Source organism: Haplochromis burtoni, unplaced genomic scaffold (genome assembly GCF_018398535.1).
Source record: "Haplochromis burtoni strain Fernald_Lab_line unplaced genomic scaffold, NCSU_Asbu1 Contig_343, whole genome shotgun sequence".
Taxonomy (NCBI): domain Eukaryota; kingdom Metazoa; phylum Chordata; class Actinopteri; order Cichliformes; family Cichlidae; genus Haplochromis; species Haplochromis burtoni.
Window position 1 is genome coordinate 302,226 of NW_024582704.1, and position 15,522 is coordinate 317,747.

The 15,522-nt window shown below is 40.2% G+C and overlaps 1 protein-coding gene across 1 annotated transcript; it reads right to left on the minus strand.

Annotated features, from left to right (window-relative positions):
* Positions 1–1,888: 1,888 nt before the first annotated feature.
* bbs4 (Bardet-Biedl syndrome 4) lies at positions 1,889–14,425 on the minus strand. The gene is made up of 16 exons (XM_005942504.2): positions 14,353–14,425; positions 12,169–12,211; positions 9,136–9,215; positions 8,645–8,708; positions 8,271–8,382; positions 7,078–7,150; positions 6,659–6,712; positions 6,440–6,567; positions 5,473–5,527; positions 5,298–5,366; positions 4,960–5,112; positions 4,067–4,238; positions 3,737–3,806; positions 3,485–3,629; positions 3,196–3,400; positions 1,889–2,220 (listed from the first exon to the last, which is right to left on the minus strand). The coding sequence occupies exons 1-16, from the start codon at positions 14,410–14,412 to the stop codon at positions 2,066–2,068; spliced, it is 1,638 nt and encodes a 545-aa protein (XP_005942566.1). The 5' UTR covers positions 14,413–14,425; the 3' UTR covers positions 1,889–2,065.
* Positions 14,426–15,522: the final 1,097 nt, after the last annotated feature.

Sequence of the window (15,522 nt, forward strand, 5' to 3'; positions counted from 1 at the left end):
TTGCTTCTGTTTGGTTGACTCAATGACTGACCCTATGACAGCTGGGATAGGCTCCAGCGCCCCCGCGACCCTGAAAAGGATAAGCGGAAGCGAATGGATGGATGGATGGCTTCCTCTGTCCAAAGGACATTATTCAACGAGTATTTTGATTTGTTCAATGCAAATCAGAAAACAAATCAGAGCCATGCTCCCGTGCTCTTTTTAGAGAAACTAGGCTTTCTGCTGGAAACCTTTCCAAACAGGACGTAGCTGTTCAGTCTTTTAATAAATTACAATTTAAAGTTTGTGACGGTGTAACATGCTAACCAAAGCCTGTGGAGTCTGAAATTTAGCTTTGGGGTTTTTCAGTTTCTTTGACGTTTGGGGTGAATTTGCTGGGTCAACCACTCATGGAAAGATTGTGTTAACACACAGCTGAATGCTCCAGACCAACAATTGCCAAAACTTGTTTTTTTTAATAGAGGCGCATTTGATTAGCAACACTTGTCTGCTAATGAAATGCTGTTAATCAAATATCTTGTAATTCTAATGAAAGCAGTGAGAGTATTTCATTTTTCACTGGACTGCACAGAGTCCTTGAAAAACTTTTTCTCACTTGACTGTAGACCGTATGTTTCAAAGCTGTTAAACAATACTGTCCCCTGTTGGTGGTGTCTAACTGAATCACCTTGACACAACAATACAGCACATAATCTGGACTTTACAAAATAAGCGGACAGCTGTTTTATTTAAAATCGTATTTAATATTAAATACATTACTCTATAAACATAACACTTATCCACATATAAAAGCATGTATCACTATTTATACTCAAGTCCTATCAAACAAACTATATCCAGGAACAATTGAAACAGCTCCCATTCTATCCTCACATTGTAGCGGTGATTGTCACAGCATTTCCTTCACACTGACTGGATCATATCAGACAGTGAGTACAAATAAAATCCATCCTTTAACCTTATTGCTAAGCTCATCATAAATGAATACTTGCAACTTCACAGGCCCGTTATCACCATTTTGCTGAATACAGACTTTCTTTCTTGAATTCTTAAATGTACAAATATGTACAGCTAAGTTAAAAAACTGTTGGTTTACATCGGTGAGTTGTGTACTGATATTTCTGAGATGAGAGGCATAACAGTGAACACCGACCACATCCTTTTCACATGGAAATGTTGGAGCAGGACGTGAAACTTCTGTGCTGCTAAATTAAAACCAAGACTGAACTACCATGAGCTAGAAAAAGCACAAATACAGTGGCTTGGCTGCGCTCAAAGGCTACGTTCACACTGCAGGCGAAAGCGCATCAAATCTGATTTTTTTTTACCCTATGTGACCCATATACGATCATGTTATGACAGTATTTTCAAATCCGATCTGAGTCACTTTCGTATGTGGTACTGAATCCGAAACATATCCGATGTTTTAGAAAGCGACTGCTGTTTGAATGGTCATGTCGCATTAAATCCGTCATTTACGTCACTGACACAAGACAGACACCAATTATCAGCGCCAGAGAAGACATCGCGAACACTTCCTGGCCATCCAGTGTAGATGTTAGTGAAACTGTTGGGAAGACAACGTGAACATTTTATTTGTACTGTATAATCTGCAGATTTTGACAGAAATCTGCAACTATTCTTTGAAGCACCGCTCCTCTCTAAAACAGCAATAAGGATCATTATTTTGTTATTTACATTGTTATGTAAATAACAAAATAACCTAAAGGAAAAATTGAGAAACGTAAAGTCCGAAGTCTTTATATTAAGGGCCATCAGTCAAACAATATTGTTTGCTCTGGGTCTAAACAGAGCGCGTTGTGTGTGACGTCTTCTTTTGCGCATGCGGGCCGCTTTGAGCGTTCAAACTAGAGAGCGTTTACTGTCAAATTTTATTTGTAGTGTGAACAAGCAGACAAAAAAATCGGATTTGATCAAAAAAATCGGAATTGAGCATCAAGACCTGCAGTGTGAACGTAGCCAAAGAGGCTTAATTGTCCTCCATTACAAATAGGTGACCTCAAAGATGACACAAGTAGTGTAAGACTGTAGCCACCAAGAGAATTCATTCCTGCACCTTCGATTTCATTTTGGAGGTTCTGGGTTTAGGGTTGTCTGACTCTGCGGGCTCTGGGGATCCCGGAGGATCAGAAGGTGGGCTGGGGGCTTCCAGTACATCATCTTCTGTCTCTCCTGCATTGGAAGGGCCTCCGGACACCCCTGGAAAAGACAAACAGAATTCATGCAGGTTTGTTTCGCTACAAGCTTATCAGAAATCTTTTACTTTCTGATGAGACGCGTGGGGTTCATTAATGCTGAGCTCTGCAGCATTAGCTGGCAATAGTGACTGGTCCCAGGCTGTAAATGTCTATATTATGTCACATGCTACGGGACACAATTTAATTAATTCTCTTTGCAAATGTGCAGATAGTACCAGATGTTTCTAAATCCAGCTGTAAAGTACATACACATTCAGGTTGGTTGGTTGTCAAACAATGGCTGGTAATTGCTGGTTGTTAGGGGCTAAATAGATGCCAGAGCTGTGGAATTATGTAAAATGCCAATGTCACTGAAGATGTATCTATTGTTCTGGTGATATTTGTTACCAGCTACACATGAGTGGGAGAAAACACAGGCCATTGGCTCCAGTGAAGAAAAGCACTACTATCCACTTACCTTTGAGAGCTGTAAGCCTCTGCAATCACTGCACAGTAGCCTTGAATTCATAAGCTTACCCGTGTGTCATTTTTCCACACTATTGATTCTCTTTTGTTCCAAAGAATAGAACACACAGCATACAGGCAATAGGTTGACTTCGTTTTTCCCCCACATATTCCATTTCGCCTTACCCTGTATATTCAATCTGCTACAGCAGTGAAGGCACGAGCCTTTGAATATACAGGGAAGTGATATTTTCAAGTTTTACTTTTGAATGAAAAAAAGAGCTTTGGTTTGATGCAGAGAGGTGGAAGCTGCAAATCACCCACTCTGCCGGCGTTACACTGGACTCCTTGGAAGTCATTTTGAGTTTGCGTTCAGAACAAATGTAAGCGAGAGATTCAGTTTGACTTTGATGTTTCAGGTTCTTAACAAACGTCCCCTTCATCTTTGATCAAAACGGCACAGGAGAGGCTTCACCGTTGAGGCGGATCATGAAATATTGCTTTAAACAAGACCATAGCTGGTCGTGTGTACCTGTTGACAGCTGAATGTTTTTGCTGTAGCTTGCGGCTGAAGACATGGCCTGACCCAGGACTTGGTTAGTACCGAGGGGAGCACCGGGGGTTTTGGTGGCTGCTGCAGAATTTGGTTTTGATTTGGAGTCCTTGCCTGGTTTAGTCCACACCAGCGCTTCTGTCACCTGTAGAGCAGCTCCCATTTTCTGAGCCATGTCCATTAGCTGTTAGGGATTAAAATGTGTTGCGTTGGAACAAAGAATGACCACTAACTTCAGAGACATCATTGATATCAGGATCTACAGTACCTCAGGATCAAATTCAAAGTTGCTACTGCTGTCTCGGAGTATGTTGACTTTCCTTTCCATATCCTGGTATTGATCCAGAGCTCCCTTCTTGTCTCCATGATTATAGAGGAAGATTGCAAAGTTCAGGTTAACCAGGGGGTTGGATCTGTGGAAAATTGATCACCAAGAAGAGGGAAAAAAAAATCAATGATCTGATACAGTTTTAAATTCAGATCAATGGAAGTTTCAAGGTGTTACTGAGGACAGGCTCACTCATCCAGAGTCACAGCTTGTTCGTAAGATCTGGTGGCGTTCTCATAATCCTCCAAATTGGTCAGAGCAACTAAAGATGTGACAGGAAATTTTTTGTCACATACAAGCCCTTTTCAATTTTCAAATCAAATGTAAATGTGCTCAAGCTGCTGAATAGATTTAATGAAAATACTAATACATTTATAACCCCCCCCCCAAAAAAAATCCTTTAAGCAGCGACATTTTCAGTAAAGTGCTATTTAAAAAGCTATCCCTGTTTTTGCCGTCATAGATTTCCTCTTCAGGCAGAATTAAATCATGAAGGATTTGTCTGTCTCACTCGCTCCGTACCTGCCAGCAACATGTAGAGCTCCCCCATTCGTGGATTCAGATTGATGGCTGCACTGAGGAAGTGGAAGGCAGAGGCATACTGCTGCATGGTGAGGTGTACCAGACCAAGGTTGTACAACACTTTCCAGTCAAAAGGAGACAAGTAGTGGGCCCGCTTCAGGCAGCTGATGGCCTGTGGGAGACGTGAAGTTAGGAGAGAGAAATTGTCAGGACCTTTAGGTGAGTATCTTAATAATATATGAAGTAGAACAAACAGGAACATCAGATTCAGGAACATATGTAGAAGTTTCCTGAAGAGGGAATTGTGCCAGATCCTCTGAAGGTTTTAGCCAAAGAAAAACCACCAGAATTGTAATGAAGTTGTGTTTTACAGAGTTTGGGGGGTTTGATTTCATTTTCTCAAGATTAATGAAGATTACAGAAAATGTAGAGTTTGTATAGTACTCAGTCATCCCCACAACGTGTTGGGATTTCTAAACTAGAAAAAAAAAAGAATTGAATGAAGTTGCTTTTAAAATTAAGATATGTTTACATTATATATATGTACCGGTATATGTATAACATATATCCCAACACCTAGCAGATACATACAGTAAAGGCAACGTATGTGCTGCGCCCGTTCGCTGCATGCCTTCCCCCCTCTCTCTCTCTCCCCACTTTCCTGTCTATCTACGCTGTCTCTATCAAATAAAAGATAGGATAAACACTGTACTGTATACACAAAGGGCTCCTTCAGAAGCAGCAGAATTAAGTGGCTGGGCTGTGATTAAAGGCACGAGCCATGGCTGGTGTGGAAATAACACCGAGTAGGCTTTTTGTGTGTGTTGCCTTTTGGCAGTTTTCTCATCCAAACTGGATGAAAACAAGCAGGAAAAAAAAAAAACATTACTCACAGCTACATATTTCTTTTTCCCAAAGAAGCACATGCCAATGTTGTTCCACAGAGGGGGACTCTCCGGCACAGCACATGCTGCCACCCTGTACTTGTTCATAGCCACATCAAAGTCACCATGGGTCTGCATCATGCTGCCTGCAGCCAGGATGGCCTAGGAATAAAAACAATGATTAGAGAGATATTAGAGGAAGATGTAGCCTTGATGAAAGATGAAAGTCAGGCCGTAACATCTGACAGGGAATGAACTGATTTAAAAGGAACCTGGTGCACTCTCCTTAAGGAGGTGAGCAACAAAATAAGCTTCTGCCTAATTGTAATGTGTAAGTACCCACATACCTTATAATTGTTGGGGTCAAAGGTGAGGGCATTCCCAAGATGTTCAAATGCTTTCTGGTATTTCCCGAGCTCAAACAAAGAGAAGATTGCTGTCATTCCTTTTTTGCTGTGCTCATCATTTATGGGCATATCATTTCATCAAATCATTTAAAAAAAGAAAAAGAAATCTGCTTACCTGCAAAAACAGCAGGCCCAGTGTTGTGAGGAGTTCAGTGTTTTCTGGAGAAAATCTGAAAAAGAGATGAGCCAAAAGAATAATGTCAGTTAACCTATGCCAGCAATCATATTCAATGCATGTGCTTGTTCTTGAGCAAACATACAGCAGCTGATATCTAGGGAATCTCGTGATTATTCAATCAGCCTTTGATTCGGTATAATTGTGGAGTATTAATTATGACCTGTGGGGGAACGATGGGGCTCAAAGAAAAACGGTAGAGAAGAGGCAGGTTGGCATTAAAATAAGAATCACAGTGGTAAGTCTCATTAAAAGCGACACCAGTATTGGGGCACTTGATTAATTCATTTACCCCCAACAGGAGGCAGCCATAATGAGCTCTATTATAGACACAGATGTCATTTCCTTATTTACACCATGGCCTAATGTTTAAAAATTCAACATGCGAGGAGAAGTGGAAATGAACTGCATTTATACTGAACCCAGAGTTAAAAATGTGGCAAAGCTTTAAGTGTTGAATAAAATGATTTCTGGAGACAGAAAAGCCATAAAAATAAAAACCAAGATGAAACAACTTAAAGTATGCGAGAACCTTCTGAACCAATGTTTGAAGGCGGTATGTTTGAACTCCTCCACAGGAATCTAAAGAAAATTGTTTGACTTTGTTGTCATAAACAATTCCTTAATGAGAACATCATTAATATTTTCAGGCCCAAACCCCCATATTTCTCTTTTTGCTGTCAAGCAATGTTGGTATCGTGCTGTGAGTGCTGGTGTTCTCATTAATATTTTTGGGAGATTTTAGTGGGACGGCCCCCATTAGACTCTTTAAGTTGGGTTTTTGAGAAATGTATCAGCTCTAATGGACTGCTGTACATGTCAAGAATGTTTCAATGTATAGTACATACAGAGTAATGCCTAACAACATCTAGCATGAATGGCTAACATTATATATATATGCACTTACTCCACCGCTTTCTTGTACACCTCTATGGCCTTGTCTGTTTCTCCAGCCAGCAGGTGAACCTTCCCGAGCATCATGAAGGTTTTGTCGTGCTTGTTTATCTTGAGAGCTATCTTTAGATGCTCCTCAGCCTGAGAGAGACAGAAGATCAAAATGATCAAATCCCTGTGGAACAACTACAATTTGTCCTGCTATAGTGTTGGTAAACTCAGCTGTACTCACATATTTGAAGTCTTTGATGAAGAAATAGCACAATCCCAGATTATGACTGATCTCCTGGGGTGAGAAAATGTCAGATTTTACATGGATCATTTTTGCATTGCACGGGTTGAGCTGAATTTAATTTCCAAATGTAAAAGTTTTATAGGCCAACAGTTCTGCAGTAGCATTAGAGAAGGAAGTGGGCGTGATTAATGGTAGCACAACTTTGATAGCCCCCTAGTAAAACAGCCCTGGACGAATTTGGATGTGCAACCACAGAGCTGATTGTGATAAATTGTTGCAAGTGTGAGAAGAAAAGGTTCAGTCAAGGTAATTCCCACTCTAAATGTTGGCAGAATTTGTCGGTGCTATAATCTCTGCAAAAAAAAAAAACAACCTTAAAGACAAAGTAGGAATTAAGAGTGTTTGCTTTCTACTACCCAGTCGTTCTCGTTGAGCCTTGCAGCTTCATGATAGAATTCAATAGCTGCTTTGTGCTTTCCCAGAAGAAATCTGAGGAAACAATAAACAACAATAATCCATAAGAGACGATAACCCATTTTAATTACTGCTTTCAGAATAACTATTATTACAACATTAAAAAACAAACCATTCAATGAAGCTGTATTCATTTTTCTTTCCAAAGGGAGGCATTACGGGTCAAGAGGATAAAACTTTGCTATAAGCCCCAAACTTTCCCATTGGATTACTGATAACAGAGACAACATCTTTATAACATAACGTTAATGAAACTGTGTGTTCATATAAACTCACCTGACACTTTATTAGGAATGCCTGTTAAACTAGTCATAAATACAAACATCACATGGCAACAACTAAATGCATTTCAGCACATAGACATGGTCAAAATGACCTGATTAAATCAAACTGAGCATCAGGATGGGGAAGAAAGGTGATTTAAGTGACTTTGATATTAGAACAATGGAAAACTGTTGCTTGGTTTGCTGAGTCTCAATTTCTGTTGCAACATTCAGTAGGGTCAGAATTGGTATAAACAACATGTAAACATGGGTCTTGCCTTGTATGAATGGTTCAGGCTGCTGGTGGTTTAACAGTGTGTGGGATATTTTCATGATCCCTTTTGGGCTCTTTAGTATAAACTAAGCACCATTTAAATGAGAGCATTGTTGAGTATTGTTGCTGACCATGACCATCCCTTTGTGACCACAGGGTGCTATGTTCTGATGGCTGCTGTCAGCAGACTAACAAACCATACAAACTTCAAATAATGTCAAACTGGTTTGTTAAACATGACTATGCGCTTAAATTGTACTCAGATGGTTTCCACAGTCACCATATTTTAAATCAATAGAGCATCTCTGGGATGTGGTGGTAGATTTCCATCATGAATGTGCCGCAGTCTGCAGTAACCATGTGATGTTATCATGTCAATGATAACATCGGACCAAAATAACGGACCAAAATCTTAAAGCTGACCAATGCATTAAAAAACAGTTTTTTCTCCAGTGTTTCCCCTTAAGCGGTGAAGGTTCTGGCTCTAAGCGGCCTGCAGTGTGACTGTTATCACTGTATATTTCTCCCCTGTGTCTGTCTTGTTAGCTAATGGAGAGGCACTGATGCGCTCATAGAGGCTTCAGTGCAGTAGACTCACAGTGATCGGGCCACTTGCTTAAGATTGTCTGCGCTGTTGGGATTTAAGATGGCACAGCTCTGAAACAGCTCCAGGGACTGCTGGATCTTGCCCTCAAGACGCAAGATTAGTGCTGCACAAAGAAATAAAGACACACACAAAATAAAAGGATCTTCATCTGCTTGAGGAATTAAAAGAAAAAAAAAAACACATTAAAAAAAAATCAAAGGCACAGCATGACGTCCAAAGAGCAGTTTTTGGGGAAACGAAATCATGTACTCGTGCAGCTCTGGTGTTGACTACCACAGAGGTTTTACTTGATGTAGTTGTTAAAAAAATATCTTACACATTAAAAGCGGAAAAAGGGAATGGCTGCTACAAAAATGATGGCTCACCTTGAACATATATAGCATATTCACACATCCCATTAGTCTCCTGCAGTTGGTCTTTGATGATAACCTAAAAAGGCGCAGAGTGGAAAGACAATTTCGAAATCCATCCAGTACTCAGATGATACAGAGGAATATTACACCCTGTTCTGTACATCTGTAGATATTAACAGAGTAAGCGGAAGGGATGTATGTCATTATCGCCTCACACAAATTAGATATGCAAAGAAAACGCGTGCAGGAGTAGTCCAGTAATATATCTAACAAGTACTATTCAGAGACTTTATTAAGTGTGAAGCAGTTTCAATGAACAGCGCTGCATGCAGCGAATGAATCAGGCCTTAGACAAAGCCGCGTGCATGTCGGGAACTCAATATCTTCATCATGTACATCTTCAGTGAGGTCAGAGTGGGTCTTTCAGTCAATCACACTCAGCACAGTCACAGGTCAATGACAGACTACGCCGCAAACAGAGCTGAGGAATGAAGGCACTTTACCTTACAGGTATCGTAGTCCTTGAGGATATAGTGCTGGTGGATTAACCAGTTCCTTCTCTCCACAATAGGAAGCTCTGGAGCTGGGTGGAGGAAAACCATAAAAATCTAAATATTACAAATGAATAAGGATTTTGGAAAAAAAAACAAGAACTTTTGAGCATGTTATTGTGCAGATGATGTCTTATTTGGCTGATAGCTCAATGATTAATCCTTAAAGAGCCCTCCTTTTGCAGTCATTAGTAAGTCTCTGATCTGACAGTTAACACAGATGTAACACTGCAACCTAAAGCCACAGGCTAAATTTAAGTCAAGTCACCGAGTAGGCATGCTGCAAATCTTAGCTCGTTAGCAGTTTTTTTTTCTTATGAACAGATGGCTCAGCCTATTAAGAGTAATGTCTATTAGAACTATTTTTAATGTATGCCATCTTTTCTAATTTGACAGCTGAATAAATAATCCTGAAAGCAGCCTCCCCATGCAGTTGCTAGCAAGTCTTTGATGTGACAGTTAACATAGATGTTAACACTTCAACCAGAAACCCCAGGCTAAACTGTAATCAATTCACCAGCCACTCTGTAAACGTCACCTTGTAAGCAAGTTTTGCGTTACAAACACTGCTTTTTTCCCCCTCCTCTCCCCCCGTGTCTCTCATTTAATGTCTCGACAGGTTGAGATATTCTCCCTGTTGCCAGGGCAACAATGTCTCTCGCAAGCCAGGTGCTTGTGACAGAAGAGCGAGGGTATAGAGACAGAGTCAAAGAGGGAGGCTGAAGGAATGAGCAGAACAATGTAAAGCCAGCTTTAGAAAGGGTTAGGTAACCTCGAGAACCGAACTACAACGCCTCCAAGTCCTCTTCCCAGTGGAGGACAACATTTCATTTTACAAGGAAGCACACATAATGCCAATTCAAGCGAGTCTGATTCTGGTAATCCTGTTATCTTGCACCTACTACCTTCCTCTGAGGCTAAAAATAGGATTGAAGGCATTGTGAAATACAGTGCTAGGCTTTACCATTGACACTGGTGGGGGGGTGGGTATCGTTAACGAACTCCAAGTGTTAAAAAAAAAAAAAATACAGTGTGAATTACACCGAAGCTCCCCTCTGTTTTATCTTTCAGCGCCTCAAGAAGAGCTTCGCTGATCTGCTGCTAGAATTTGAGCTCATTCCAGATACTACACAGAAATCCACTCCATCGCCGACTGTGAAACGGCACGGGCTCCACACGTTTGCCACGTCAAGACTGGGAATGGCCCTATTTGTAGGGACCCTAATCCGCTTTCTCCCTGCTGAGACAGCAATAATATTCTTGTCTCTGGGTTTCAGCTGTGGTCCTGCGGTGCACTATGGTCCACATACATAAAGCAAGGCAGAATTTGGAGAGGAGTGATGGGATACATGGGCAACGTGTATTCCTACAACTACTGTATGAGAGAAGGATAGAAAGAAGCACAGAAGAACAGCCCAGCACGAGGTCTCCTAAATATAGTAATGTGAAAAACTTCATTGCAAAGAGAGAGTTTTCTCATTGTTATATTTGATCTGGATGAAGCTAAGGCAGCTTTGCCCTCAGTGTGTTTCAACCATCTGTTAAAAGGGGATAAGAGCAGAGGAGAGGCATGCTGAGATCAAAAGACACATGGGGAGAACGTAATGAAAAATATGATGAATATTATTTTTGGAAGTTCAATCACACACACAAAAAAACCCTCCAAAAAAGCCTTCATCTTGTCAAGTCATTTAGTCTCACATCGAGATGCTGACACCTTTTTTTTCCCTTTATCGGGAATGTGCCAGAAATGACTGTCAGTATCCTAAAAAAAATAAGGCAGACTGCTACATCCGAGTCAAGAAACTCACACTGGATTTTATTAAAATCTAACATACTGTACTATTTTTTTTTATTTACTTTAGATCTTTCCATTGCACAGCACCTGTCAGGTATTAACACTAAGAATGCACAAACAGCAGTGCTCAAAATCTAACATAATATACTCTGCATACTACTCTGCATAGCAAAGGTAAATTTGTGTATGCCTTAAATAACCATAATTACATTTCACAATGGTAACTGCAGAATGACTGTGACTTATGGACACAATTAAGGTTTATGTCACGTTGCTTGATTATGTCAAATCTTTAAATGTCTACATTGCAAAATGGATGGGTCCTTGCATGTGACTGTTTTCATCCAGTTGTGATCCCAAGTCTCGGTGATGAAGTGCCAAAAATCGGCTGATATACACTTTAACACGCTTTGCATTTGGAAAACTTTTTAAAGAACTATTTTTGCGTATACAGTCTGTATGAGGCATAATGAAGTCACAATTCCCTGTAGATGAAGCTGTGAAGTTCATGCACCCAGCTGCCACTTTATTTTTAACTCAGCAGCAGCTTTAAAACAGTGCATCTCAATTTTAAAGTTCCTCTGCGTTCAGGTTGTTATCAAGTCTGCTCCCATTGGTGTATGTGTATTAGCCTCCTAAAATCCAATCTTTACTTTCTTTCTTTTATATTTAGTTAGAACAGAGGTGTGTCTCATATTAAGTACAACCCAGGAAAGGGTTTGCATGCCAAATAGAAATTATCATTACCACATCATAGCATGTACTCAACTGCTTCCACAGAGGTGCAATTCTCAGTAGCTCTGATTATTATTATTATTATTACAAAGCACTATAAAAAAAAAGAAAAGACAAAATATCTGTGGGCAGAAGTATAAACTATTTAATGGCACATTAGGCTTCAATAATGATGACAAAACATCCTCTGATTACCAGACATTTTCTACACAGAGAAATATCTGGAAAATGGCTCAGCAGCATAATGCCTGTTCACAGCCTGTTCCTTACAGAGAAAACAAACAGAAGGGTGAGGGTGACCTCTGCAGGCCGTTCACTTCCAAAACCTTTAGTTTCAGTTATCAACACTTAACCAACTTTTAGAAATGAATTTCAAAAAAATGAATGTCACACAACAACATGAAAATAATTCAATTAATTTCAGAACATGACCTGCAGTGCTTTCACTGTACCTTTAGGCGCCCGACGTTTCTTGGGTTCAGTAGCAACAGGGAGCTGAAATATGTGACAAACAAGACAAGCAGAAAAATAAATAACAGCAAACAGGAATCTGAAAGTCAAGTGAAAAACAAAAGTTTCCTCAGGATTCTATGCAGGCCTGTGAAAACCTACATCATCCTTACTTCTTCTATACGAATTAAGAATGTCAGTAGCCGCCAGCCAATCAGATGTACTTAATTAACTCATCATTGGCAAGTGTGAGCACCTCTATCAAAGATGATGTTTTGTTTAGTTTGCTGGTTTGGAGTAAACAGGTGTGTTTTAACACAATGCAACAACCTTCCCAAGGCGTCCCTTCAAAATCACCCCAAGGTCAGATGTTTACTGCTCAGAGAAAATGCAGGAAAAAAATTCCAAGCACTACATCTCAGACTCTAAAGGCCTCAGTTAGCATGTTTCAATTTAAAGTTCATGAGAGCACAATTAGAAAAAACAGTTATGGCTTTTCTGGTAGGATTGTCAGGAGAAAGCCTGGCATCACAGCTTAGGTTTGAACCAAACTCCAAGAGTTCTGAAAAATGTCCATTGGACAGATGAGATCAAAGTACAGATCTTTGGTCATGATGCACAGCGCTGTGTATGGTAAAGATCAACACAGCATATCAGCACAAACACCTCATACCAATACCATGGGTGTGTTTTGTAGCCAGAGGACCTGAGCACCATGTTATTGACTCGATCATGAACTCTCCTGCATAAAAAAGTGCAAGAGAATGGCTGAAAAAGAAAACAATCAAGGTGTTGCAATTGTCCAGTTAAAGTCCACACCAAAACCTGACTGAAATGCTGTTCCAGGAGCTTAAGAGAACTGTGCATAAACAAATGTTCACAAACCTTAATGAACTGAAGCAACTTTGTGAAGATAAAGTCATGCAGAAAAGTATTACTAATAATTATTACAAGTTATTGCTTTTACATGGTACATCTACAGGCTATTGAATCATGGGGTGTACATGGTTTCTCAGAGCACTGCACAGAGTCCTGCAAAAACACATGACTGTTCACATGACTGTGTGGTACACAGTAAAATAATCCTCGGGCAGCCCTCACCAAAATACAGAAAATCCTGTCCACTCAAAAACTGAAAGAAGGCTGTGTGGGAATGTGGGCCAACAAGCTGAATGACATGTGTGTTTACTTAATGAACAGAGAGAGAGAAAACACTCTTTCCCAATCAAACAGCAGAAGCATGCAGATCTGTAGGGTTGGATAGACTTGGTGACCAAACACTGCCTATTTGTCATCAATTCAGTTTATAACTTCTATGGACAGAATTTCTAGGCATAACCAAAACATACTGGAGAGATTATGTCTCTCAACTACTCTCTCTTCTCAGTGTTCCTCCAGAAGAGCTGGAGGAGGTGAATGGGGAGAGGGTTGTTTGGGGGTCTGTGCCAGCATGCTGCCACCACATCCCGAATAACCATTAAATGAAAGATGAATGGAATGATATATTACATTAATGCATTTTATTACAATTTTTGAGATGTACCGGTAAAATTTTGCAGTGTAACGTGCTCCTGTGTATGTTCTGTTCAGTGACTGCAACAACAGTAACATTTGCTATCTTCACAATGTACAGGTAGATGCACGCATGCGCAGTTCTTCTCGCATCACATATTTTTCTTCCCATATTTGACCTCACTTGTGGATTGTTTTGGATGTGGTTGCTGATGCTTAGCAGTTTATTGATATTCTCTACATGTCATTACACGCTGAAAGTTATTATGCCACAGCGATAATATAACTGGGATTGGTCGTAAGCCGGTTAATGAAAAGCTGCTTGATAACGTTTTCTACGTTATCGTATATTAAGGGTGGGCTAAAGCTTCCCAAACAGTCCACAGCAATCCTGCCATTCTGCCACAGCTACAGCTGTCAGCGTTAAGGTTTAAATTTGCCCTTGAGTGAGTGAGATTAGTCTCGCAAGTTGCCGTTAGCTGCAGCTTAATCAACTTAGCGCAGACTTAGAATAGGCTAGCCACCTAGCTAACTAACGTTCAAGTAAGCGTTACAGAAAGCGTGTGGTAAAACCTGGCGTCGGGCTTTCTCGCGAAGTGTCACACTTTCATTGTTTTTCGAGTCAAGTTTGTGTTTATTCAAGAAAAGGAAGGAGCAGCTCGCATCGCACTCACCGTTGCGGTTGTTTCCGCGTCCGCCATCTTGGGATGATCAACACTAGAAGCTGTTGCCATGGATACGTCAATGGCGCGCAGACACGTAGCTGGTTGGATTTGTGCTCTCGGATTAAAGAAAAAAAAACTTTATTTACAAAAAAGGGTTTAAAAACCATTTTTCGTCTTTCATAGTTTTCACTCGATAAGATTCTGTGTATTCTTAATAAATAATTACACCACATGATTCAATAGCTTGTAAAATCACTTTTAGCAGCAAGAACTTAAACTAATAATTTTCTGTATGGCTTTATCAGTCTTTTAAATCATTGCAGAGGAATTTTGGCCCACTCTTCTTTACATCATTTATTTAGTTCATTGAGGTTTGCAAATATGTGTTTATGCACAGCTCTCTCAAGGGCCCAGAACAGCATTTCAGTCAGGTTGAGGTCTGGACTTTGACCGGGCCATTGCAATCTTTTCTTTTCATAGAATTGATGCTGTGCTTGGGATCTGTGTCCTGTTGTGTATCGTCACTAGACTATTTCAGTATACACAGGAGTTCATGGTTAACTTAGTGATTGCAAGCTGCCCAGATCCCATAGCTGCAAAACAAGCCCAAATCATCACCCTTCCTTAGTATAAGGTGTTTGTGCTGATCTCGTGTTTGTTTTTATCAGACATGCCATTGTCAAACGTCTCCGTTTTTTTTCTCCATAATAAAAGATCAGCTGATGTTAGTAACAGACCCTTTAAATCCTGTAAGTTGGGCTGAAGTTCAGCAGAGGAAAGGGGTCAGCGTGTACACTGACTATACACACGTTCTCACAACTTTCTATCAGAACCACGCTTAAATATTTAGGCAATTTGAGCTATAGTAGCTTGCCTGTTGGATCGGACCACACAGCACAGCCCATAACCCTGTTGCTGGTTCACCCCTGTTCCATCCTTGGACCACTTTTGATAGATAAAAATACACTTCTAAGAAGACCACTTCCAAGACTTCAATTCAGAATTTTATAGACAGTACAGTTTATTGAATGTTAAGATTGAGAATCAATTTCCAATGCATACCCCAGCAGTAAATATGTTTAAATAAGTCACCAATATTTACATAATCTTAACACATTTTGATCACAAGAAAACTTCACCAGTTGTTCCACAGGCTACAGATAAAACAGGGCATTAAAA